The sequence below is a fragment of the Plectropomus leopardus genome, chromosome 20, assembly GCF_026936395.1.
Source record: "Plectropomus leopardus strain MGB_pleo_1.0 chromosome 20, ASM2693639v1, whole genome shotgun sequence".
Classification (NCBI taxonomy): domain Eukaryota; kingdom Metazoa; phylum Chordata; class Actinopteri; order Perciformes; family Serranidae; genus Plectropomus; species Plectropomus leopardus.
This window is the reverse complement of record NC_142195.1, coordinates 902,538-927,177: the sequence shown is the minus strand read 5'-3', so window position 1 is coordinate 927,177 and position 24,640 is coordinate 902,538. Positions and strand designations below refer to the sequence as shown.

General features: G+C 41.0%; 1 protein-coding gene across 1 annotated transcript in view; it reads left to right on the top strand.

Moving 5' to 3' along the window:
* LOC121960062 (LIM homeobox transcription factor 1-beta-like) overlaps positions 1 to 19,083 on the top strand; it is a 63,455-nt gene extending 44,372 nt beyond the window's left edge. Inside the window, exons 3-8 of the mRNA XM_042509660.2 lie at positions 2,673 to 2,905; positions 3,144 to 3,313; positions 4,722 to 4,799; positions 13,337 to 13,403; positions 15,909 to 16,076; positions 17,571 to 19,083. Of these exons, the coding sequence (XP_042365594.2) occupies positions 2,673 to 2,905; positions 3,144 to 3,313; positions 4,722 to 4,799; positions 13,337 to 13,403; positions 15,909 to 16,076; positions 17,571 to 17,779 (925 nt within the window). The 3' untranslated portion in view covers positions 17,780 to 19,083. The remainder of the gene's footprint in view (positions 1 to 2,672; positions 2,906 to 3,143; positions 3,314 to 4,721; positions 4,800 to 13,336; positions 13,404 to 15,908; positions 16,077 to 17,570) is intronic.
* Positions 19,084 to 24,640: the final 5,557 nt, after the last annotated feature.

Below are 24,640 nucleotides of genomic sequence, written 5' to 3'. Positions count from 1 at the left end.
TACAATAATCCAGCCTAGAAGTAACAAATGCATTTCTGAAACTGATGTGTATACCTCTCAGTAAACCTCCCAAGTGTTGTGTTTAATTTGAGACCAAGATTATTCATACAGACCTTGTAATCGCAGAGCAATACTCTATTCAGTTTGGACCTGTAATTTTTCAAGCAGAGACCTTAGAAAGAGAAGCGGTGAAGATGAGGTTTTATACCACAGAGCCAACTTTGATTCATTATCTTCTTTTTTAGAGGTGCAACAGAGTCAGATTTTGTTCACTGTGAGCCTGTAGCAGTATCAACAACATTAGCAATTTGGAAGGGGCTAAAGTTGGAAAAGTAAAGAGATCTTTGTAACACTCAGGACGTTAACATGCACAATGTAGTCCAGTTTTGCCCTTATGCCAAAAAAGACTATTCCTGATAAGCTGTCAAGATGTCTAATGAAGATGAATATTCCACCAGCACTCCTGTTTACATGCAGCCATGAACACTCTGATAAATGTGCTCTAACATGATTATCACATCAAAGTATGAAGAAGTAGAACAACTGGGGTATCTTTCTATCAAAAAAGTATATTTTCATAGTTTTCTACCCATGTTGGACTTCCTCCTTCCTCCTTCCTTCCTTCACTTATATGAAAAGGTCGGCATTGTGTTGCGATATTTGCTCATATCCAAAAACCTGTTGATGTCCAAGTCTTTCATGAAAATTAGAGAGCAGGTGTCGTTCATTTTCTGACCAGAAATGTGGGATTTTCTTTCACATGCCACTCTACCCCACAGCTTTGCAAACTGTTGGCGAGTTGGTTTGTATACAACATATCCATGACAATGCACAGTGCTGACATACATACAAACATACAAGAGGCTATGTGTCACAAACTGTGGTGAATACCCCAGTTCAGAAGAGTATTCCAAATTGGCTGCACACATTCTGAATAATTCCAATATATCCCTCGTGTCTTTTTTTCTAAAGACATTTTTTAGGGATTTTTTTGCCTTTAATTGATACAGCACAAGTGTGAAAGGGGGAGAGAGGGAAGAGGCAACATGCAGCGAAGGTCTGAGGCCGGAATCAAATCCATGGCTGCTGCAGTGAGAATACAGCCTCTATACACGCTGAGCCACCATGCGCCCCTTGTCCCTCACGTCTTAATAGGAAAATGCTAAATTTGGAAAACAGCCTGATTTGGGATATTTAGACACAATATGTTGTTTATACGACCTGCATCAAATTTAGAATATTGTCATATTTTGAATAATAGCGGAATATTGGTGAGCGTGTAACCATAGCAAGTGAGACGTGGTATTGAGTTTAATGCTGATTGAATCGGCTCCTTAAATTAAGCTACAGCATGGTCAGACAGTCATCTAGTGCAGGAACTTTTTGGCAGGTGTTGTGTAATTGAGTAATAACAATCAATGGTTATTATGTAAAGGTCTGATGAAAAGGGCTTCTGTGGAGAGGCAATTGAGTCTACAATATCAATGCCGTACGCCAGAACAAGCTCAAGGGTGTGGTAAAAACAGTGAATGGGTTTATGTACACTCTGACTGAGCCAATTGAGTCTAATAATGAGATACACGTTTTACTGAGGCTATTGACGCCCGTATGAATATTAAAATCACCTACAATTATAACTTTATCTGATTGAAGCACTAAACTTGATATAAACTTTGAGAATTCAGTTAAAAATTCTGAATACTGGTTATAGTACACTATCACAAATAGAATCAGCTGTAAGGTTGTCGAGGCTGGGTGTAAAAGACTAAGAACAAGAGTTTTAATGAAATTTCGAATTCGTTTAGGTTTAGGTTTCATTGATATGCTCAAAACTGGCTGAAACTCCCCCTTGTCCGCCAGTGGCTCAAGGAATGTGGGTAATGATATGATTGGGAGGAGTGGATTCATTTAGACTTACATATTCATCAGGACAGAGCTGGGTTTCAGTAAGACAAAGTAAATCAATATGATTGTCTGATTTTGAATCATTTACCAAAAAAAAACCCTGACTCCCATAAAGAGTTGACATATCTGAAACTGATTAGCCTGCTACTTACTTTGTGGTGGTTTAATATTTACGCCAACAAGTTCATATTTTGGCTTCTGTTTGTTTATTTGCCTGCAGGATTATTAAAAAACGACTAGGCCAATTTTCATGAAACTTTGTGCAAGGGTGTAGCATTGGCCAAGGAAGAATGCAATGTTCAGGTGCTGCATTAGTTTTCAACAGGATATCAGGAACTGCAATGTCCTTTGTTTCTTTAAAACTTGGCTTAATCCTTTATAGCACCACTCATGCAGGTGACTCTTTTAATGGATGCTGAACTGTCAGAGCAGAGGAGTCTTATGCGAGAATGGGAGGGAAAATGTGACATGTGTGACAGTGGGAATGTTAGATACTGTCTCGTTTCTGCTTGCCTTGCACCACAGGAGAGTTAACACTCTCACTGCTGTATGCCATTCAATGGCAGCTGCATAGGAGCGCTGCCCATGTAAGGATGACTTCACTGGAGCTGTACACTGTGTGATTTCATTTGACAAGTAAATAGATAAATGTTTGCTGTCTTATATTCTGTCCTCCTGAAAGAGATATGTCCCTACCATCCATATGCTTGAGTTACTGAATATCTCTTCCCATACTTTCTTCATTGTTACCGGTTCTCTCTCTTCAGGTTGTTTGGCACCAAGTGCAGTGGGTGTCTGGAAAAGATTGCACCCACAGAGTTTGTGATGCGAGCTCTGGAGAGTGTTTACCATCTCAGATGCTTCTGCTGCTGCGTGTGTGAGCGCCAGCTCTGCAAAGGAGACGAGTTTGTTCTCAAAGAAGGTCAGCTGCTGTGCAAGAGTGACCATGAAAAAGAGAGGGACCTGCTCAGCACACTCAGTCCAGACAACTCGGAGTCAGGTAAAAACGAGTAGTTTATCATAGGCATTTTCAAAACCAGTGACCTTGAAGATCAATCAATAACCTTGACCCTAATGTACTGAGTCAAAGATCAGTTCTTATTAGCATCATTAGAGCTAAATTGGACCTTGCCTGCAATACAGAAAGGAGAATTCACATGAATTTAGAGAGAAAACTGCAAAGTCCAATCTGCAGTAAAATAAAAGAAGTGTGTTTGTTTCTTTATGTCTTCTGACAGAAAAGAGTGATGATGAGGTTCTGAATTCAGGGAAAAGCCCTGCAGCAGGGAAAGGCAGCAATTACAGCAAAGACACTCGGCGGCTCAAACGGCCACGCACCATCCTCACCACCCAACAGAGGAGAGCCTTCAAGGCCTCCTTTGAAGTATCCTCAAAACCCTGCAGAAAGGTGAGCATAGAAGATTTCAGTAAAGTGAAATGTTTCACTAACATTTTTCACGTACCAAAGTGATGAATGGCATTTAAAGCTTTGCTTGGTGAACGATCACCCTCTTTTTCTGCTCTGTCTTCCCTTTAGTGAAATCAGGAAATCAGACTAATGCGGGTTTCACACTACATGCAAAAGCGCTGCAAATTTGTGCAACATGTCAGTTTGTTGTGCGTGCAGTCACCTGGCTGTTCATACCAGACATGCATTAGTGACTGTGCTCCTCTGCTCTTCTCTAATCACATGCAGAGCTCTCTCTCTCTCTCTCTCTCTCTCTCTCTCTCTCACTTTCTGTGTGTGTGTGTGTGTGTGTGTGTGTGTAAACAATCCTTTGTCAGTGTTGGGGAGTAACTAGTTACATGTAACTAGTTTCATAATGAAATGACAAAATAAACATAATTTTAATTAGTTGCAGTTACTTAGAAAAAATATGTCTTTAAATTACAGTTACATATCAAATTGTTGATATTGAAAAAGGGGTTACATATGAAAAAAAAACTCTTTTCAGTCAAAAGTTTAAATGATGAATAAAACATTCCTTCTGTTGCTTTCCATCTTTTTACTGTGTAGGAATGTCTTCTTTGGGCAGATTTTTTGTCTTTTCAGCTTTATTGCCTTGTTTAAAACATTTGTTAGAAAAGTCATCAAATGTGGTAAGTTACATTACTTTGTTGAAGTAATTAAAATAGTCAAATAACTTCTTACATTTTTAACAGGGTAACTAATCTGTAACATTTGAAAGTAACTTTCCCAAACACTGTCCTTTCTTTTGTTAATGATAGTTATCAGTCTGTTTTTGCTTGCTGCTTGCAGAGAAAATAGACCAGAGGCCAAAACTATGGCTGTAGACCTCGAGCCGGCCGTGTCTTGTGTGAACAGCCATGGTTAACATCAGTGCCACGAGAAAATGGGCACGCGCCACAAAAACTTAGGAGCATGTCCAGTGTGAACCCAGTGTGAGGCTGTACTGTTCAGCAAAAGTAACCTACTGGCATTTCAACATAAGGAATGCACAGCAGACTAAAATGCATAGCAGTGTACAGATACTCTAGAGTTTACTGTTTGATGTCATGATTGAACACAAGTTTAACAGGCAAAAGAAAGAACAATGTGGGTGGAACCAGTTTCAACACAAGTTACACTGATAAAGGAAGTGAAAGGTAAACTGTAAACTGTATTTTGTCACAAATATTTTAAAATGGCCAAGACATACATTATGTCTTGGCCATTGACATACAAAATGACATACACATACATTATTCTGTTACTTTATAAATTCTGGCAGCTGGAGAATAATTGCATTACAATGGCACACATGATGTCAGTGCGTAAAAATGGCTAATGAGTGTAACTGTACTGTGACTTGCAGGTGAGAGAGACCCTGGCTACAGAGACAGGACTCAGTGTACGTGTGGTCCAGGTCTGGTTCCAGAACCAGAGAGCAAAGGTCAGTAAAACAGCAATTACCAAAAAACAGCTCTAAACACTCCCCCTGTAATGTTGTGTTCACATCACTCTGAAATGCAGCATTTCCATGTGTATGAGTTCCTCAGACAGTGGCTGCCAAATGTGTAGATTTGGTTTGAGAAGTGTGGGAAGGCCACCAACTAGGCCAAAGAAGATACCATCACAATTGATGATCATCCAGATCCAGATCACGTGAAATTCGGGTCTTACTGTCTTTTTTGTTTTTTGCCAAAAGTGCTTAACTGTCTCAACCAGTTCTACTTCAGTTAAGCTCCAGTGGATCAAGAATTTAAAATCTACTATTTGCTCGGCTTGGTGGCATTTAGGAGAATAAGCCTATCAAAGTTTGAATATTCAATAGGCCTGTGATTGCAGTCCGTTATTAATCCATAAGCATTACGTTGCTTGTTTACTCAAGACAATTAGTCTGTAATATATGAGAATCAGTGTTCAAATATTCAATAAAGACAGTTTATGATATAATGGTCACTGTTTTAGTGACCATCTGCCCTTTTGATAAAACTATAAAATTGGTCAATCGGTCAGTGGAATTTGTTTTTAGTACAGCAAGGAACCTAACAGCCACTACGCAGTGGTGAGTCAGGGCCAGGCATTCTGAGGAGGAGGATGAAGAAGGAGGAAGATTTTAAAAAGAAGAGGAGGAGGACAGATAAAAAATGCAGGGGGTCCTGCGATGAGCATAACTAACTGACTATAACTTAAAACTTTTAAAATTTAAATCTATGGCCTCGACCTCTGCAAGTTAGGACCAAAGCTTCACCCAATTAGATTGCTTACCACCTGGATTGGCTGGGGCCTCCGACTTCTCAGAGGAAGAAAGAAGCAGCCTAGGGCCACTTATCTTTGGCTGGCTGGGATCAGTGTGACAGGGTCGATGTTATGTCGTGACAAGACGTTAATTCATTGAGCTCCACCCACTGTAGCATAGGGTCCAGAAGAGGACGAAGCCTGTGTGAGATAGAATGAAGGTTATTATATTGTAACCCTAGCTCTATTACCACAGGCAGAGTCTTCTATCTCGGGGTCGTGCTGTTCCTACGCTGCTCGATCAAGAGGGTGCAAAATGTCTGGCAGCAGGAATTTGCCTCCCTAGAGACTTGGGATGCATCCATGATCTTGTTGAGAAACCATTGATTGGTTTCACACTTTAAACTGCATGGTCTCGTGTAAAGACAGCTTTCAAACTAGCTTTAAAAAATCAGTTAACAAGAAAAATCTGACAATGTTTGTATTTTATCAAAACAACATATAGATGTCTGTAATGTCTTGTTACAAATTATGGTTGACCCATAAGTGACAAACCAATGTCGTTACAGTGCTTTTATTATCACTGACTGCCATAGTTTACATGAAGATAGAATTCAAACTATTTTCAAAATAAAATAAAGTCTGTTTTTGAGATACAATTCTGAAATTTACTACACTACTTATACCACGACATGAACATTTTGTTATTTTTTTTAGATCAATTTAGTGAGAATTTGCAGTAGTTGCTTACATCCATCCATCTATCCATTTTCATCCGCTTATCCAAGGCCGGGTCATGGTGGCAACAGGCTAAGCAGAGCACTCCAGGCGTCCCTCTTCCCAGCAACGCTTTCTAGTTCTCCTTGGGGGACCCCTAAGGTGTTCCCAGGCCAGATGTAATCCTCCCAGCGTGTTCTGGGTCTGCCCCAGGGCCTCCTACCAGTAGGACATGCCTAGAACACCTCCAGTGGGAGGCGCCCAAGAGGCGTCCTGATCAGATGCCTGAACCTCCTCAACTGGCCCCTTTCGACGCAAAGGAGCAGCGGTTCTCCTATGAACTCCTCCCAAATTTCCAAGCTCCTCACCCTATCTCTAAGGCTGCGCCCAGCCACCCTCCAGAGGAAGCTCATCTTGGCCGCTTGTCAAGTCAAGTCAAGTCAATTTTATTTATAGAGGCCATTATCACAAAACATGGTTTGCCTCAGAGGGCTCTACAGTGTACGACATCCCTCTGCCCTTAGACCCTCACATCACCCAGGGAAAAACTCCCAAAAAAGAACCCCTGTAATGGGGAAAAAAAAGGAAGAAACCTCAGGAAGAGCGGTAGAGGATGATGAGGGATCCCTCTTCCAGGACGGACAGACGAGCAATAGATGTCGTAAATAACAAATGAAATACAATCATGGCAAAAAAAAAGAAAGAGAAAGAGAGAGGGGAGGAGAGGCACAGCAATAATAGAAACAGATGCATGTCATATTACAATAATGGTAGTTGTGAAATTATTAATTGCACTCTATGATGATGGAGGGTGATGATAACAATCTCATGCATATGCTGATAGGGAGGTGTCCAAAGGCAAGATCACAACATCGGCGCAACCAGGACCAGACCACAATCAGGGCGAGCAGGGGGCACAGTATCAGTACAGCCACAGCACGAGCACAACCAAAGGCAGGATCACAGCATCAGCACAGCTATCACCATGGCCAGGCACAATCAATGTTACGTCCAGGATCCAGGAAAACTAGGAAACAAGGGAGCAGGAATGCTCCCGAGAGGCAACAGGATTAGCGTAGTGCAATTCAACAGACCCAGGCTCTGTAATCGCGAGCCCCAACACTGAACAGGCGTGTCAGCCAAGACAACCCTACAATGTCCAGAGCCTTCAGCATCTCAGGGCAAATCCCATCCAAATCAGGTGGCTTGACACAGAGGAGCTTTTTGACTACCTCAGCAACCTCTGCCGGGGATATGGATGAAGGTTCCCCCAAGTCAGACTCTACTTCCTCCAACTTGAAGGCAGACTTCAGCAGTTCCTCAAAGTGTTCCTTCCACTGCTCGACAATATCCCCAGTCAAACATCATTTGGCGACCTCTTCCTCTGCAGCCCTTCTGGCCAACCGGTACCTGTCCGCTGTTTCTGAAGAAAAAAACAAAGCCTGGAAGGCCTCCTTCTTCAGCCTGATGGCCTCCTTCACTGCTGGTGTCCACCAGCGGGTCCTTTGGTTGTTGCCATGTCAGGCACCGACGACCCTCTGACCACAGCTTCTAGCAGCCGTCTCCACAATGGAGCTTTTGAACAAGGACCACTCAGATTTCATGTCCCTAACCTCCCCCGGGATGCATGAAAAGTTCCTCTGGAGGTGTGAGTTGAAGATCTTGCAGACAGGGGCCTCTGCCAGATGTTCCCAGTTCACCCTCACTACGCACTTGGGTTTACCAGGTCTGTCCAGCAGCCTTCCCTGCCACCTGACAGCTCGCTCCTCTCTTCACCCCATTGTCCAAGACATATGGCCGCAAATCACATGATATGACTAAAAAATCGATCAGCAATCTTTCGCCGCGGGAGCTTGCTTACAGTGACACACTGACTTAAGTAATATAAGCAAATGGAAGTACTGAGGGAATATTTTGCAGAGTTGTAAAACAGTTTTGTCTCTTGCATTACTCATGCCAATGCTATACCAGAGTGTGAAACACATCTACATCTTCAGCTGTAATTATCATTTCTGTCCTAAGTATCTAGTATATTTGACCTATTGAAATGTTGCTTGTGTTTGTGATCAACACTGAGGGTTGCTGAATTTGGTTACCACAGAATATTACATAATAAAGATCTGGCAGTCTACAAGGAGTGTGGTGGTGTTTTACTAATGGCCACAAGGTGGGGTTATTGGTGCCATGCTTAAATATGCTATGCACATCCTCATGGTGCACTTGCTTACCAAATTTAATTTTATTAAAGTTGATAGAATTTCAAATCTTTTATTTAGCTTTTATTTACTGCAGTGCCGTGTGGGGCAAGTTGGCTATGTGTTGAACTTTCTCGCATTGGGTTGGACTGCAAGTAAGCGGCAATTTAGAGTTATGGCCTGTTTGGTGCATCAGGACATCTCTCACCCAGGTGATCCACTACTTAAGGTACAAGGTACATGGTAGATATATTTGCCATTTTTTTTAAACGTGGTGTAAGAATAAATGAAATTAAAGTTGATCCTGAATCCTGCTACATCTTTTGGCGTCGAGGGAGGAGTTAAGGACTCTCACAGCCTGGGGAAAGAAGATGTTGCTTCCTTGGTCTGGTGGTTTCTGCGGTGAATACTTCTGTATCTTTTTCCAGATGGCAGCAGGGTAAACAGACTGTGGCTGGGGTGGCTGCTGTCTTTCAAATCATTTATTTAGCTTTCAGTAGGGAACGATCTGATGAGTATGATTTAAACCAGCTTAGTGCCATTCCTTTAAGGCCAATTAAGTGTTCCAGTCTGTACAGTAAGATTTGATGGTCAGTGGTGTCAAATGTGGCACTGAGATCTTATAGGATTAAAACAGAGACCAGACCTTTATCAGAAGCAATCAATAAGTCATTAGTAATTTTTACAAGTGTCATTTCTGTACTATGATGCACTCTAAATCCTGACTGCAATTCCTTGAATAAACTTGGAGAAAATGACAAAGCTGATTAGTAACTACTTTCTCAAGGATTTTAGATATAAGGGGGAGATTAGATATCGGTCTATAGTTTGCTAAAATCTGTGGATCGAGAGTGGACTTCTTTAGATGGGGTTAATAACAGCTACTTTGAAGGACTGTTAATAGCCTGTTAATAGAGACAAGTTGATTATATCTAACAAAGAGTTGTCAATCAAGGGTAAAACTTCCTTAAGTAGCTGGGATGGGATGGGGTATAACAGGCAAGTTGATGGCTTGGATGCGGAAATCAATGTAGAGAGTTGTTTATGGTCAATGGGGGAAAAACAGTCTAAATAAACTTCAGGCCCTACTGCCATATCCAAATTACCTGTGTCTGAGGTCAGGTTGGTTGTTTTTATTTTTCTCAATTAACAATGAGCAATAGTTTGCTCTGGCATTGAGAAGGGAATATCTATACGTTTTAAGACTGTCCTGCCAGACTAAACGGGACTCTTCCAGGTTGGTTGAACGGCAGTTTCTTTTAAATTTTCGCGATATGTGTTTTAATTTGCGGGTCTGGGGGTTAAACCATGGAGCTAATTTTCTTTGTTTCATTATTTCCTTCTTAAGAGGTGCAATGGCGTCCAGAGCTCATCGCAGTGAGCCAGTAGCATTGTCAACAAGACAATCAATTTGAGAGTGACTTAAATTCGTAAAAGTGTTAGTCACATTGAGACATGGTAATGAGTTCACTGCAGAAGGAATCAGTTCCTTAAATTTAGCTAATGCACCATCAGACAGACATCTAGTATTGTAACTCTTACTGAGTGGCGTGTAATCGGGTCACAGATATTGAAAGTTATTAAATAATGGTCTGACAGAGCAGGATTCTCAGGGAAGACTATTAAATCTTCAATTTCGATGCTGTATGCAAGTACAAGATCTAGGGTGTTGTTGAAGCAGTGGGTGGGTTTATGTACACACTGACTGAAGCCAATTGAATCCACGTGAATGTTAAAATCACCTGATAACTTTGTCTGATTTAAGCACTAAACTTGATATAAACTCTGGGAATTCTGATAAAAATTCAGAGTATGGGCTGGGAGGGTGGTACACTATAACAAATAGAATGAGATGGAGTTTTCCAGGATGGGTGAGAAAGACTAAGAAAAAGGCTTTCAAATGAATTGTAATTTAGATTAACTTTGGGATGATTTACTAAGCTTGAATCAAAAATAGCAGTCACTCCCCCTCCTCGTTTAGTGGCTTGAGCAAGGTAAGTATTTATATGACCAGGAGGAGTGGATTCATTCAGGCTAACATAATCATCAGGACAAAGCCAGGTCTCTGTGAGACAGAATTAATCAATATGATTATCCGATATTAAAGCACTGACCAAAATTTTGAATTTTTTTTTCTCCGTGTGTGGAACCCAGTGAAAAAAAAATTCAGGGGTAAAATAAGGCTCAAGTGTTTCTTTAGGAATACTCATTTTGACCACTAGAGGCTGAAGCACACCACCAGGGGACTTTTCATTGCTCTCTGCACTCTAAACACAACAATTCTCTTATGATGCTCTTTGACAACAGATGTGTCAATTTTTATTAGATTTTCTTGTACAACCCCCCTTTTGTTTATTTTAGATTCAAACAATTTAAGTGGTTGGGGGACAGACTCCGTTTTTATTACACTCTGGGTGTGAGACTGCACTAGAGGAAGCTCAGAGAAGCGTGTAAGACTGCGACTCTGCCCCCTGGTCCCAGCTGTGGATCGTCATGGCTTTGAGCATCTATTAAACTCGGCCAGATTCCTAGAGAGGAGAGCGACTCTACCCAAAGTGGGATGAATGCCATCCCTTCTGATAAAACCAGGTTTTCCCCAGAAAGAATGCCAATTATCTACCAAGCCCACATCGTTTCCTGGACACCACCTCGACAGCCAGCGGTTATATAATGCCATGCGGCTGAACATGTCATCACTGGTCAGACTGGGGAGGGATGCAGAGAAAATTACGGTGTCCGACATAATTTTTGCAAACACACACACCGACTCTGTGTTAATTTTGGTGACCTCCGTCTGGTGTAACCAGGAGTCATTACCGCTAACGTGAATAGCAATTTTACCAAATCTACATTTAGCCTTAGTTAGCAGCTTTAAATTTGACTCAACTCCCAGGGCTGCATTTTACTATGGCCGCTGGTGTTACTAACTTTCGCAAAACAGAGCAGCCATTTACCAAAGTTGTGTTCTCAGCAGGTGTACTTATTTGAAACGTGAAGGGGTGGGTGAACCATTGGCTTCGGCTTGTTACTATGCTTCGCTCGGACCGTCACCCAGCCTCCCGGCTGCAGAGGGGTTGCCGGGGGACGTTTAGCAGAGGCTATGCTGTCGGTCTGCACTGGCTACAGGGGGGCTTGCTAACTACCGCAGCTACAGTTGGTTTTTCCATGGTGCGGAGCCTCGCCTCCAACACAGCAAATAAACTACACTTATTACTAGTAACATTATTGCTTAAGGAGGCAGACGAGTAACTAAACATCTGACACATTGAGCAGGAGAGAGCAGCAGAAGAGGGAGAAGGGGAGGGAGTAGCCATCACTAACCGGAGCTAAAGTAGCTAACGAGCTAACAGAGAGTGAAAAGCTATGCGATTCAACAGGAAAACCACAGAGGAGAAGACAGCCATGAGTGTTTGTGTAAAACTTGAGTGAGTATATCACAGGCAAGTAAGACGCAGTCAAAGTAAGGTGCAAGTTAAAAGATTAGGTGGGAATCGCTTGCAATAGCAGCACAGATACAAACGAAGCACCGGAAGTGAGGTAACACGCTTACCGCAGTATACGCAGTACGCAGACACCTCACTTCACCAAGGTCACTGATGCTCTGTTGATTGGAACCAGTGATGTTCTGGGCAGTTTAAATCACCCGCTGTAGAGCCTTCCTGTCCTGGGCCGTACACAAACCATGCCAGTTCGTCATGTTTATAGTCAGTATGCTTTCTATTGCTCTCCTGTAGATGTTGACCAGGATCTTGCTCTGAAATTTAGCCTTCCTAAGTTTCCGTAGGGGGCGTCAGGGTGGCGTCGTGGTTAGCACTGCTGCCTCACAGCAAGAGGGTCCCTGGTTCGATCCAGGGTGGGAACGGGGAGCCCTTCTGTGCAGAGTTTGCATGTTCTCCTTGTGACCTCTCCGGGGTCTCCGGCTTCCTCCCACATTCCAAAGACATGCAGTTCAGGTTGATTAGTGACTCTAAATTGCTCTTAGGTGTGACTGTGAGTGTGAAAGGTTGTCTATCTACATGTGTCGGCCCTGCAATGGTCTGGCGGCCTGTCCAGGGTGTACCCCGCCTTCCACCCAATGACAGCAGGGATTGACTCCCCCCAGCTGCAGTTGCAGAGTGTTGTACTGAAGCCCAGAGTGTTAAGTTTTCCAATCAGCTTCATGGGAGAGATTGTGTTGAATGCTGAGTTGAAGTCAACAAACACAATCCTGATGTAGCTGTTCTTGTTCTCCAGGTGAGTGAAAGACTGAGTGAAGAGCAGTAGATATGGCATCCTCTGTGGATGAATCATACTGGATTCGTCTTTGAAAACCTTTATGAACTCAGGTTCCTAATACAGAATTTGACCTAAAATATGTTTCGCAAAACCCAGTCTATGTCCTTGTTAGATCAGTGTATTTATTTTAAGGCTTTGTCCATCCAGTCTTCAAAGCAATGATTTATCAGAACTTTCACTACATTATAACTGTAGATATGTCCACTTACTTGTATGAGCAGGCTTATCGACTCGTCCCTGTTGGTCATTTTATGTCTCTTTATTTATTCACTTGTAATCTGTTATCTGTCCATTCCCTCTAACCCTTACTTTTAGATTGTCTTCTTTAAGTTCTTGTTCTTTAAAATTTAAAATGCAATGATGTATCTAAATTGTACTGATCTCTAGTGCATATTTTTACTTGTCAATGATGTTATTGAATAATATATGATAATATTATGTATTGTAAATGTATAATTTACAGTAGGCTGACATGTGAGCTCTTTTTCATCTGTTAAACTTGTGTCTCAGTAAATGCCTGTCAGCCACATAACAAGCTTTTACTGTGCCGATCTGTGTCCAGATGAAGAAGTTAGCCCGCAGACAACAGCAACAGCAAGAGCAACACAACAGCCAAAGACTAGGCAAAGGTAAGGAGTTATTATGTATGTGTGTGTGTGTGTGTGTGTGTGTGTGTGTGTGTGTGTGTGTGTGTGTGTGTGTGTGTGTTGTTACTGGTATGTTACAAAAGGAAAACCACAATCAGTCTTTCTGAAAAATGTAATCTGTCCATTATAATTGTAAGAACAGTGTCTGAGTTCTAGGTAAATTACAAATTCTTCTGAGCAAGAGCTTGAAATAATTAATTTATTACTTGAGCAATAAAGAAAGTAGAGTCACTCTGAAAAAGCTTCCAGTTACATAAGCTTTAGAATGAGTCTCATATATTGAAGCCGGAGAGAAATCTCTGCTGGTGAATATGAGCCTCTTCCAAGGTGGAGCTATACAGTGTGGGCCACAGCCATGATTCTCCCTGCAGCACAACTCCTGCTACTGTGGTCTCACAGCATATATGAGCAGACAGTTTAGACAAGTGTCTCAGTGCTTTGGCAAACACTGCCTCTATCTGTTCAGGGACTTCCAGCTTGTCAATATTGGCATAGTAGCAGGGTTTATTATAGTGGAAGCTGCTGTTGTTAACCGAATGAGCTATGCAAACCAGCAAATGGGGGTTGTTTGAAATTGATGTTAGGATGAGATGAAGCCTCCTGGATGACTGGCGAGACATCTTAAAGATCAAACATCCAGTCAGACAATGCATTTACAGTAGATGCTTTATAAGAAAAAAATTTGTTGTAGAGCACTCATTGTCTGTAGAAAAAACACGGATGCAGTGTCTGTGCTCACAACTATAGAGAATCCATTTTTTGAAATGATTTTTTCATAATTCATAAAGGCGTATATGCTAACACAACCATACAGGCAAGTAGGCCAACACATACCCACGGACAAATTTAAACTAGAAAGAAAAAAATAATTTACAGGCTAAAAAGGTCCAGGCAACACAACCATTTATACTTGCCATTTCAATTGTCTCATGTCAGAATAAAATCTTGATGCATTTTGATGTATATATGCACATGTATACCCATGGCTTGGGTGGATTGGATTATGATCTTATACCACCCGCTCCTTAGTGGAGCGGGTGGACAGCTTGAAATACCTTGGTGTCCACATTACTGAGAGATGATATCAGGTTGCCTTATGTGGGCTCTACAGACTGACTCAGTGGTAAAAAAAGGCAAGAAAGAGAAAATGTGTTCCTTGAGACACCAGGGGAAAATTTGGGTATCCCCTCAAATACTGAGGAACTTTGACTCTTACACATTCAAGAGCTTCCTGACAGGGAACATTAATGCCTAGTGTGGAAACAGGACGGATCAGGACCACAAGGCTCTGCAAGAGTGGCTCATTCAGCTGAACACACCACAGGTGCTGCTCTAACCCGCAGAAGGATGGTTCATGCCAGACACAGCAAAAATAAGGGAGATCAGGTTGAGGAAGAGCTCCTACCCTCAGGCCAGAGGAATCCTAAATGAAGACCCTGCCTAAGACACCCCCACTCCTCATAAATCTATGTTTATTATTGACTGTTTGAATATTTAAATTGATGGAACTGAAAGATTGCATTTCACTGAAATTATATTCATATAATTTCATGTGACATGATTGGTATAGGTATGCATGTACCAATACAGAGACAGGTTCAGTCAGAGCTGAAGCTAATCAGAGTCTGGAGCATGTTCCAGGACGCCACTAACGGCCTCACTTATGGCATCAATGAATCCAGGGAGTCTGTGGTGGATTTAATTTGTAAAGCAACACAAACACCTGTACCCAAAACTACAGTAAATCCCTCAATCAAAAACAATGAATTTCCACAACCATCAAAGGTGCCATTAACAGCTGCACAGCAGTTTGTCTGGAAACATTAAAGCAGTAATGTCATAAGAGGCAAAAGGAAACAAAGTTTTGATTCACAAGGAGCTGATGGGATCGCATTTCACTGGAGTTGTACCTTGTATTATTCCATGTGATTGATTGATTGATTGATTGATTGATTAGTACAGATACAAAAACAGGTTCAGGTACAGATACTGGTTTAAATGGCCTTCAGGTTCATGTAAAGGAACAGATGTTTGGAAAGCTGTAACTGTTAATCAGTTAATTTTTACACATTACTCCCTGAAAAGCTAAATATCTTACTTAACAGCAAAAGCATCAAAATGAATGAGATACATAATGTTTTACTACGTTCATTTGTTACCCTCGCTCTATCAAAGGTTCCTTTAAACAGCTGGGTCACCTTACCATACTTTTCTCAGCCAAAACCACAGCTAAATCTGACTGTCCCTCCTTCATCAACAGGCCCCATCCTATAACAGTCTGTGAGCAGTTTTAGAAGGGATCAAGCCCACAATGGGCCAGTTCCCCGATATAAGGGTCTGGGGTAAACCTAAAGCCAACCCCTAGCCAACATTTGTATGTGGGGCCCATGTGGGTAATTGGCATTGGGCCAGTATTACCTAAGTGGTAGGACTTCCTGGGTACCAAGTTGTAACCCTGCTTGCACTCTTTGCCACTGACTGTTACAGAGATGATATCAGGTTGCATGGAGGGCCTGCTCAGTTCATACTCAGGGCATCTACCTCCAAACCAGCAGCAGCACCTGGTTACCATGGAACATAACAGCCACAACACTGACCCCTTCCAGCAGGGCCTCACCCCACCACAGATGCCTGGTGACCACATGAACCCCTATGGTGAGTATCACACTCTGCAGTGACTGTACCTGTGGACGAGTGTGAGTGCAGGAGTATCTCTGTATTCTCCTTGTTTTCTCCAATAATAATGTGACATGGAGACTATTGTCCAAAGTACCTACCACCCACTACATGCTGGGACAGGTTACAGGCCTCGACCACCAGAGAGGTTAACCCTCAGGGCTTTCTGTAAGAAGCCCTTCCTGGCAAAAATGTATTCTTTTTAACCCAATCTTTTTCCTTAACTTAACCAAATAATAAAGGCTTACTGGACGACAACCCTGAAGGCAAACATCCGCCAATCCTTAAATCAAAGTATTAAAGTATCTAATGTTTGAAATGGTGTACTGCAGAGTTGTGAAATTTGTTTATCGAAGATACTGTTCAGTAATCTGGAAACTTGACTTATATCAGGGACCGCAGTCAGGAAATCCTTTGCTACATTCTTTTCCTCAACTCTATGGAAGTTCAACACTTAATCACTAGAATCACTGATGTTCTGAAACTTAATATGGGCAATATTGGGTGCTCTAATTAATTTGGCAAGGATAACATATGCAAAAGAATCAGATGGAGATAACAATCACTTAAACTAACCAACAAGTAATGCTGTAATTAAACTTTTCTGGTCTTCTTACCCTCACCATGTTGGTATCTGTCAGTGTTCCTATTTTATTGGCAGTGATGGGAATTTACCAGTAAGGAGTCATGGCGAATCAAAAATGGATGGCCACTCATTGCACATCCCTGCAATTAAACCTGAGCTGGCAGCTTTCTGTGCATGCTTTTTATCATTCCTGCTTCAGATCCCAGACTGTGGCTTGGAATCACTGGAGGGACTTTGTTTTGCCTTCAGGGCCAAAGTTGATGATCACTTCAGGGCTTACTCCCTTTGACTTCACTCAACAGTTGGGAAGCAAGAAATGGGAACTTTGTTGGGGTTTTGAGGAGCTGCAGTATCCACTCAAAGACAAACTGAAAGCTACACTTGACAACTTTACTGCTAATTTCCTCTGCTTCAATCACCAACACCTAAACACACTGAACACCTGTTTGCTCTGAGTGCATCAGCCTTCACTTCCTCTCTCCCTTGACCACATATTTGCTAAGCTGTTCCCTAAAGGAGATACACGGCCTTAACTATTTTCACATGGTAGTACTGCGAGCATCAGACGTCACTTGGAGCATATGGATATGCATATGAAGCCCACTGGATCAAGTGTTTTTGACCCACAGGTTGGTTAGATGGTGTAGCATTGAAAAAACCCTTTTCTTTCATATCGCAGCTTTTGCCACCCATGTTGCCAATAAAATCAATTAATGAGCTTTACTATTAGTATGAGTAGTATAGATATCTGCTTAAAGTGGACTTCTTAAAAACTGCTGCAAGGGACTCTTTCTAGATCAGCAGTGAAGCTAGATAATTAAGTATTTTCATATCCAAAACCACAGCAGTTGTTATTGACTTCCTCATGTCTTGTCTGCTCTTCCCAGGCACTGACTCCATCTTCCATGACAATGACAGTGACACATCTCTGACAAGTGACTGCCTCATGAACACTCCAGATGTAAGTGCCCTGCAGGCTTGGACAGGGAACCCCATTGACTGCCTGTACTCCATGCACAGCTCCTATTTTGCCTCCTCAGATGCCCTCCTCACTGTTGGTGACACCCAACCCACTACGCTTCATCCCAGGACATGAACTGTTAGCGCACAACAGTGCACACTCAAGAGACATACAATACAGAATTGTCCTGCAAGACATTAATCAGTGCGAAGGAAAACGTGACTGAAGGACAGAATCCACCAAATATACCTAACAGACCTCCCCCAGCCAAAGGATGGGGAAAACTTGAAGCTGAAACTTCACATGCCACCTGCTGTCTGCATGGGCGTTTGAAAAAATGCATTCCGCTTTTCAGCTGGGTTCATTTTGTTGCAAATATATCTGTCAATTTTGTTTTATTAGTAGTACGAACACTTGAACTAAAGTTCAAGTCAAAGATTTGATGGAAATGTAGTATCAGAATTAAAACCAAGGATGTCTCAAACATCAGATCGGGGGTCAATCGTGGCAGTTTTTAACTGATTGGGAATATTTATCTTATAGAGCATCAGATCCTTTGTTAGATGTTTTCACTTTCATGCACAGTGACGCAGAGCGCAATCTACGTCACCTGCTCTGCTCCACTAAGCTGTCTGTCCCTCCTGTCTGCCGATCTTAAGAGCAGCAGTTGAGCCCCACCAGCCACCAAACACAGCACATTATAAAAAAGAGACGCAGTTTGAGACTATTTATTTACATTATTTACCAAAGTTATGAGCACTAGCTCAGTGTGAATCTCATGTTTCAGCTACAGCACATGGTGTTTCTCCACTCCGCTTGGTAGAGATAGCAGAGGAGACTGGTGTACATCGTACTTCAGTCACACTGACCACTGCGAAGTGAAACAAAAGCCCCGGAGCAAACAGCCAACATGGCTTGTTTATTAACGAAGGGTAATCCATCCCAAGACATGTGAGCACAATGATGCGTCATTCAGGTTGTGAGATATAGGCTGCACCGTAGCAACAAACACTTGACCCTTAGAGGGACTGTGCAACTGTATTATTTAGGAAAACAAAAGTATTGGATCATAACTCAGAATCAGCAGATTCTCAACATTAAATGACTCGGATCAGGATAACAGGCAAAAAAATATGTTCAAGACATCCCTAATTAAAACCATTTAGAGTTGTCTTTAATGGGAGACTTGAGCAAATATAGTTTTGATTATGTAATTTTAGCTGTCATGCTTTCCTGGCGTAATGAAAGGACACACTGTTGCTGATTGTACATAAAATTCTAAATGTTAGGATGGACAATGATTTATTTATTTCTTACCAACATGCTGGTATACAGTAAATTAAAAAAAACTCCATTGTAAATCACACAAAAAAACCAAACGTCCTTATTCATTGACTAATTGATTCTGCTATTTATCACATTGTTTGTGCTGTTTAATGATGTTCAAGTGTAAATTAGTATTGCTTTGCTATTTATTTTTACATGGAGATCATCTAGACATTATCAAGAGTGCATTTTAAATTTGACAACTTACTTAAAGTGTTGGTACTTCAAATAAAAAATGCATTTTCTTGAATTTGTTTCTTGATATTTGGTTGACTTACAAAAGACACAGTCGCCGAATTGTAGCTCCCCTCTCTCCCCCTCTCTCCCCCTCTCTCTTTCTCTTTCCTTTTTGCCATGATTGTATTTCATTTGTTATTTACAACATCTATTGCACATCTGTCTGTCCCGGAAGAGGGACCCCTCATCATCCTCTAACGCTCTTCCTGAGGTTTCTTACCCCCCCCCCACGGTTACTAAGGGCAGAGGGATGTCGTACACTGTAAAGCCCTCTGAGGGAAACTATGTTTTGTGATAATGGACTCTATAAATAAAATTGACTTGACTTGACAACAAATTCAACAAAAATAGTGAAACATGCCCTGTGCAACCTCCCATAAAGATGTAATAACGGTATATTTTTTTCTGACCAACAATCCAAAAATCCAATTTTTATTTTTTTCAACTATTTTATTTTAATTCATTTCCACAAACAGCAATTACTCTTTAAAGAACAGACATAAAACACAACGATGTCCCATCTCACCCCAGCCTAAATCTAGTGCAAAACAGAAAAAAAAAAGGGGGGGGGCATACAGCTAAGTCCGGCTACAATTATATTACATAAGCTGCTCTAGTTCATCCCCCATACTGGGGATATAATCTACAACACGACCCCAGACTTTTTGAAAATTGTTGCCCTCTTACATGATAAATATTTTTTTCAGGGGCGCAACAAGATAACAGTTCTGTCCACCAGTGTTTTTTGAGGGAGGGGTCTTACATTTCCAGTGATATAATAAACACTTTTTTGCTGCAGTTCATTGTTTAGGAGTGCATACATTCTAGATATAAGCCCTGATGGCTGTTTTAAACATTTTCTCTATCGGTGTATCTACAATATAGATGAAGCTAAGGCTCTGCAAACACATAATGTCTGCAAACACATTGTGGTTACACAGATCTTTAATCACTTTAATTCCCTTAATCTTCCATTTCTCAATGATTCTGTCTCTGATGTTTTTAAATATAAGGGTGTTGTTCCACAGAGGGGTGCTCTTCAGCAAAATATCCTGGGCACCTATAAGTTTGATGGATTCTTTCCCGCGCTTGAATGTGTGACATATTACCTGGTTTGTGGTAACAGCTTGAAGGTTTTTAGAGTTTCAGTGAGAGGAATTACATATAATGGGGTGGGGTGCATTATGTATATTCTTTTCCAGCTGGATCCATCCAGGGGTATATACTTTCTTGCTGTTAAGCCAACACCAGCTATAACGAGATTGGCAAGCCAAATAATATAGTTTAAAATTTGGTAGGTCAACACCTCCTTTATTTAAGGGAGCTTGTAGGGTTTTTAAATTAATCCTAGCATATTTTTGAGACTATAGAAAGCTTGTAATGACTTTATTAAGTGAGATAAAAAAAAAAAAAAAAACTTGGTGGAAAGTTAAGTGGGATAGACTGGAAAAAATGAATAACTTAGGTAGATCAGACATCTTTACAATATTAACTCTGGCAATTAGAGAGACGGGTAAATCTTTCCAATCGTAAAAATCTGCTTTAATTTTTTCTAGGATGGGCAAGTAATTTTTTTCTATATTTTATTCAAGTCATTGGGAACTTGGATGCCCAAATATTTTTGAAACACGTTAATATTTGGTGTCCATTTAAAGTGAGATGCCAGTGGATTCATGTTGCAAGTGGCACTATAGTTCAAGGGCTTTACTTCACCCTTCTTGTAATTTAGCTTGTACCCTGATATTATGCTATATTTCTCTAATATTGTAAACATATGAGGCACAGATTTTTCAGGTTGGGTGATATGAATTAATAAGTCATCAGCAAATAAGGATTTTTTTTTTTTCATTTTTTTCCTATCTTTACACCACATATCTCTGTATTAGATTGAATTGCCACAGCTAAAGGCTCAGTAACCAAGGCAAATAAAAGAAGGGAGAGGGAACAACCCTGCCTTGTCCCTCTTCCCAGCTGGAAGACTCCGTTTATCAGAACCTGAACTTTGAGGGAGCGAAATATCTCTTCAAAGTTCGTATGTTTCAACATGTAAAAAAGATATTCCCATTCAATTCTATCGAATGCTTTTTGTGCATCCATAGAGATGACAAATGTTGGATCTTTTGCCAGTTTAGAGGATTCAAATATATGAATTAACTTTTTGATGTTATCTGCACCCTGTCTCTGTCATATAAATCCTGTTTGATCTTTGTGAGCAAGGTGTTTCATCACACTCTCAAGCCTTAGTGCCACCAGTTTTGAAAAAAATGTTAAAGTCCACATTTAGCATTGACAAAGGTTGATACGAATCACATAGTTGTTTGTCCATAGATATCTCAGGAAATACATTCATGGTTGCCATTTCCAGGCTTGATGGTAATCTTGCGTTCTTAAGACTGTCTTTGAGCGTGTCCATTAATGGGTTTATTAATTTGTTCTGGAAGTGTTTATAAAATCAACTGGTAGGGGCTTTTTCCAAATGCAAGCTTTGAATTGCATTTCTAATTTCTTCTTTTGATATTTCATGTTCAAGATTATTTTTCATTTCTTATGAAAGCTTAGTCATTGGTAAATCTTGCAAGTTTCAGATTTTTTGGCCGTGCCGTTTTGGTTTATAGAGTTGTTTAACTTGTGATAAAACCTTTCAAAGCATTGATTTAATTCCCGAGGCTTATAAACAATGTCACTTTCCTCAGTTTGAATTGACTCTATTATTTTTAAACTTTCCTCTTTTCTTATCTGCCAGCCAACAGTTTACCAGTTTTATCCCCTTAGTGATATTTAGTTCTTCTCATATCTGCTTCTGCTTGTCTAGTAGATAGGTTACAATATTCAAGCCTCTTTTTTGTTGACAGATGGGCGGTTTCAGTTTTGTTGGCTCTTACATGTTCTATTTCCAATTCGTGGATTTCTTTTTCTAATGCATTTAAATGCCTAATTTCTCGTTGTTTATGAGAGCCATAAAATGTAATCTGTCCTCTCAAAAAAGCTTTCAAGGCTTCCCATATCATACTTGCAGAGGCAGAGTTGGCATTGAAGTCCAAAATATCATCAATTTGTTTTTCTATAAAGATAACAAATTCAGGGTCGTTAAGTAAATAGGGTTAGAATCTCGAACGATTGGGTTTAAGGGTATCAAAGTTTTGTCTCACTAGCAGTTTCAATAGACAGTGATCTGAAATGGTGGCAGCCTGGTATTTACATAACATTACAGTGTGAAGCTTTGTTTCAGAGATTAAAAACAAATCTATTCTCCAATAACTATTGTGTGCTGCTGAAAAGAAAGAAAATTTCTTTTCTAGTGGATTAAGTGTTCTCCAGATGTCCACCAATCCCACATCATGCATGTCCTCCCTGACAACTTTAGCTGCAGTTCTCGACCTTGAGTTATATGACAAGAAAAACACTTCCGCTACCCAGTTTCTTTTTAGTTTTAAATGCTCTGCATATGTCACATGAGATTCCTGTAAGAAAGCAATACTGCAGTCTTGGGTCTTTAAGTAATTTATTATTTTTTCTTTTTATAGGGTTAGAAGTGCGTTTTACAATAAATGACATAAATGTCAAAGTATTAGACATCATAGAGCCAACTAATTTATGTTAGAGCAGCTGGTATAAACATGAAGAAGAACATAAAACAAAAGCAACAGAAAAAAGAAAGAAGGTGGGGATGGTTACCAACACTATACATAACTTATAACTATTATAATTTGTGAGATCAACTCCATTAAACTGATAGAGACCATGTCTTTTTGCACTATGCCCCATACCTCCCATCCCACCTCCCAATACCCACCAAAGGAGAGTAAGACTGATCTCAATTAGCACTTCCATTACTGTCTGAAAAGAAAAAAAAAGAAAAGAAAAACAGACATAAACTTTTTGTTAACTACCCCTTAACATTGCCAGGTTCCACACCACTACTAGTAATCTATAAAACTCTACCTCAGATGTGTAATTATGGTAAGATACAACATTCTTAAACATATTGCTGCACACACATCCAACCACACACAGACAGACCAGGAGGCCCCCCACCCTTCCATACACACTGGGGGCCAGCAGCAGCCGCCTCAGTGTTTTCCTGATTGGCACTGATTCGTTGCTGCATTTCCTCTACCCGTTCACCAAGCCTAGTCAGGGACCCTCTGATCGAGTCCAGATTACTTGAATGACACTGGTTTTCTTGTCAAATTGCTGAAGCAACTCTGTTTTACTATCTTGAACAGCCTTCTATAGAGTCTGTAGGGTAATTTCACCTGTATCCATGATAGTGGGTTACTGCAGTTCTAGTGATGTCTGAAATTGCGAGCACCTGCTTGCCTTTGCAATTGTTTGTAGACAGGGCCGACAGGGCGGAAAAAAAGAGCTTTAAAAGAATAACTCTCTATTTTTGATATTAAAAAAGAAAGATAGAGAGGATGACAATTAAGTCTTCATTCAGTAATTTTCTCTGGGTAGAGCACAAAATTTTTTTTAAAGCGTACTGTGGTGTGTCCTGTGCACGTTACTCACTCCTGCACGGCTATTTTATCATCATTTATTGCAGCATGAAAGCAGCCAGTTTCTTTATTTAAAAAAAAGAAAGACTTTGAAAACTGGGGTCACTTTCGAGCCAATCCGCCAAAAGTGTGAGACCCATATCAGATATCTACAGTCAGATACAGTATTTACCCACAAACCCCTTACTTCCTCCTTTGTGTGAGCTCTGAGCATGAGTGGAATAACTCAATTTGTTCCACCCCGTCAAGTTGTTGGGCTAAAGACAAACAGCTGCCTCTTTGCCAAACAATTGATCATAAAAAAAGTCATGCGTACACAACAGTACACACAGACCGCTCATGGTTTGAGGTCAGCCAGGTGGAAGATTCAGAGTGAGACAGATGTTAGTGGCTCTCTGTGTGATGAAACCTGCCCAACAACGTTTGTTACCGACAAACACATCCCTGGTGATTCAGACACCAAGGTGACAGAACTGTTTCCATTTCAAAATAAAGTAGTTATTATAGCAGAAGGCAGCTCTGCAGTAGTATCACAACAACAATGCTGCATGTGTGATGAACGCTAACACGTGAGCTGCAGCAGTTTAGCGAGGTAGCCATCACACACCGCTCACACATGTAGTGTGTTCCATGCAAAAGGCAGGCATAGATTAGCCATCAGGAAGTTTGGGAAGTTTCTAGGTGGGCCACTCTTGTGAGGGCCAGTGACCCCAGTGTTATACAGCTGCCCACAGCATTTACAGAATCACCCCTAATTTCCACCAGATCTGTGTGCGGTCTGGCTCCACTCTGTCATGGCAGACGGAGCAGAGATAGATTACAGTCTAGTCTATGTGTTAATTTTCACTGGCTCTGTTGCGTTGCAGATTGACTCCGTCTCAGCTCCGGCAGTCCGGAGGCTTGCAGATCAGATATGCAAGCCTACTGTTTTTGA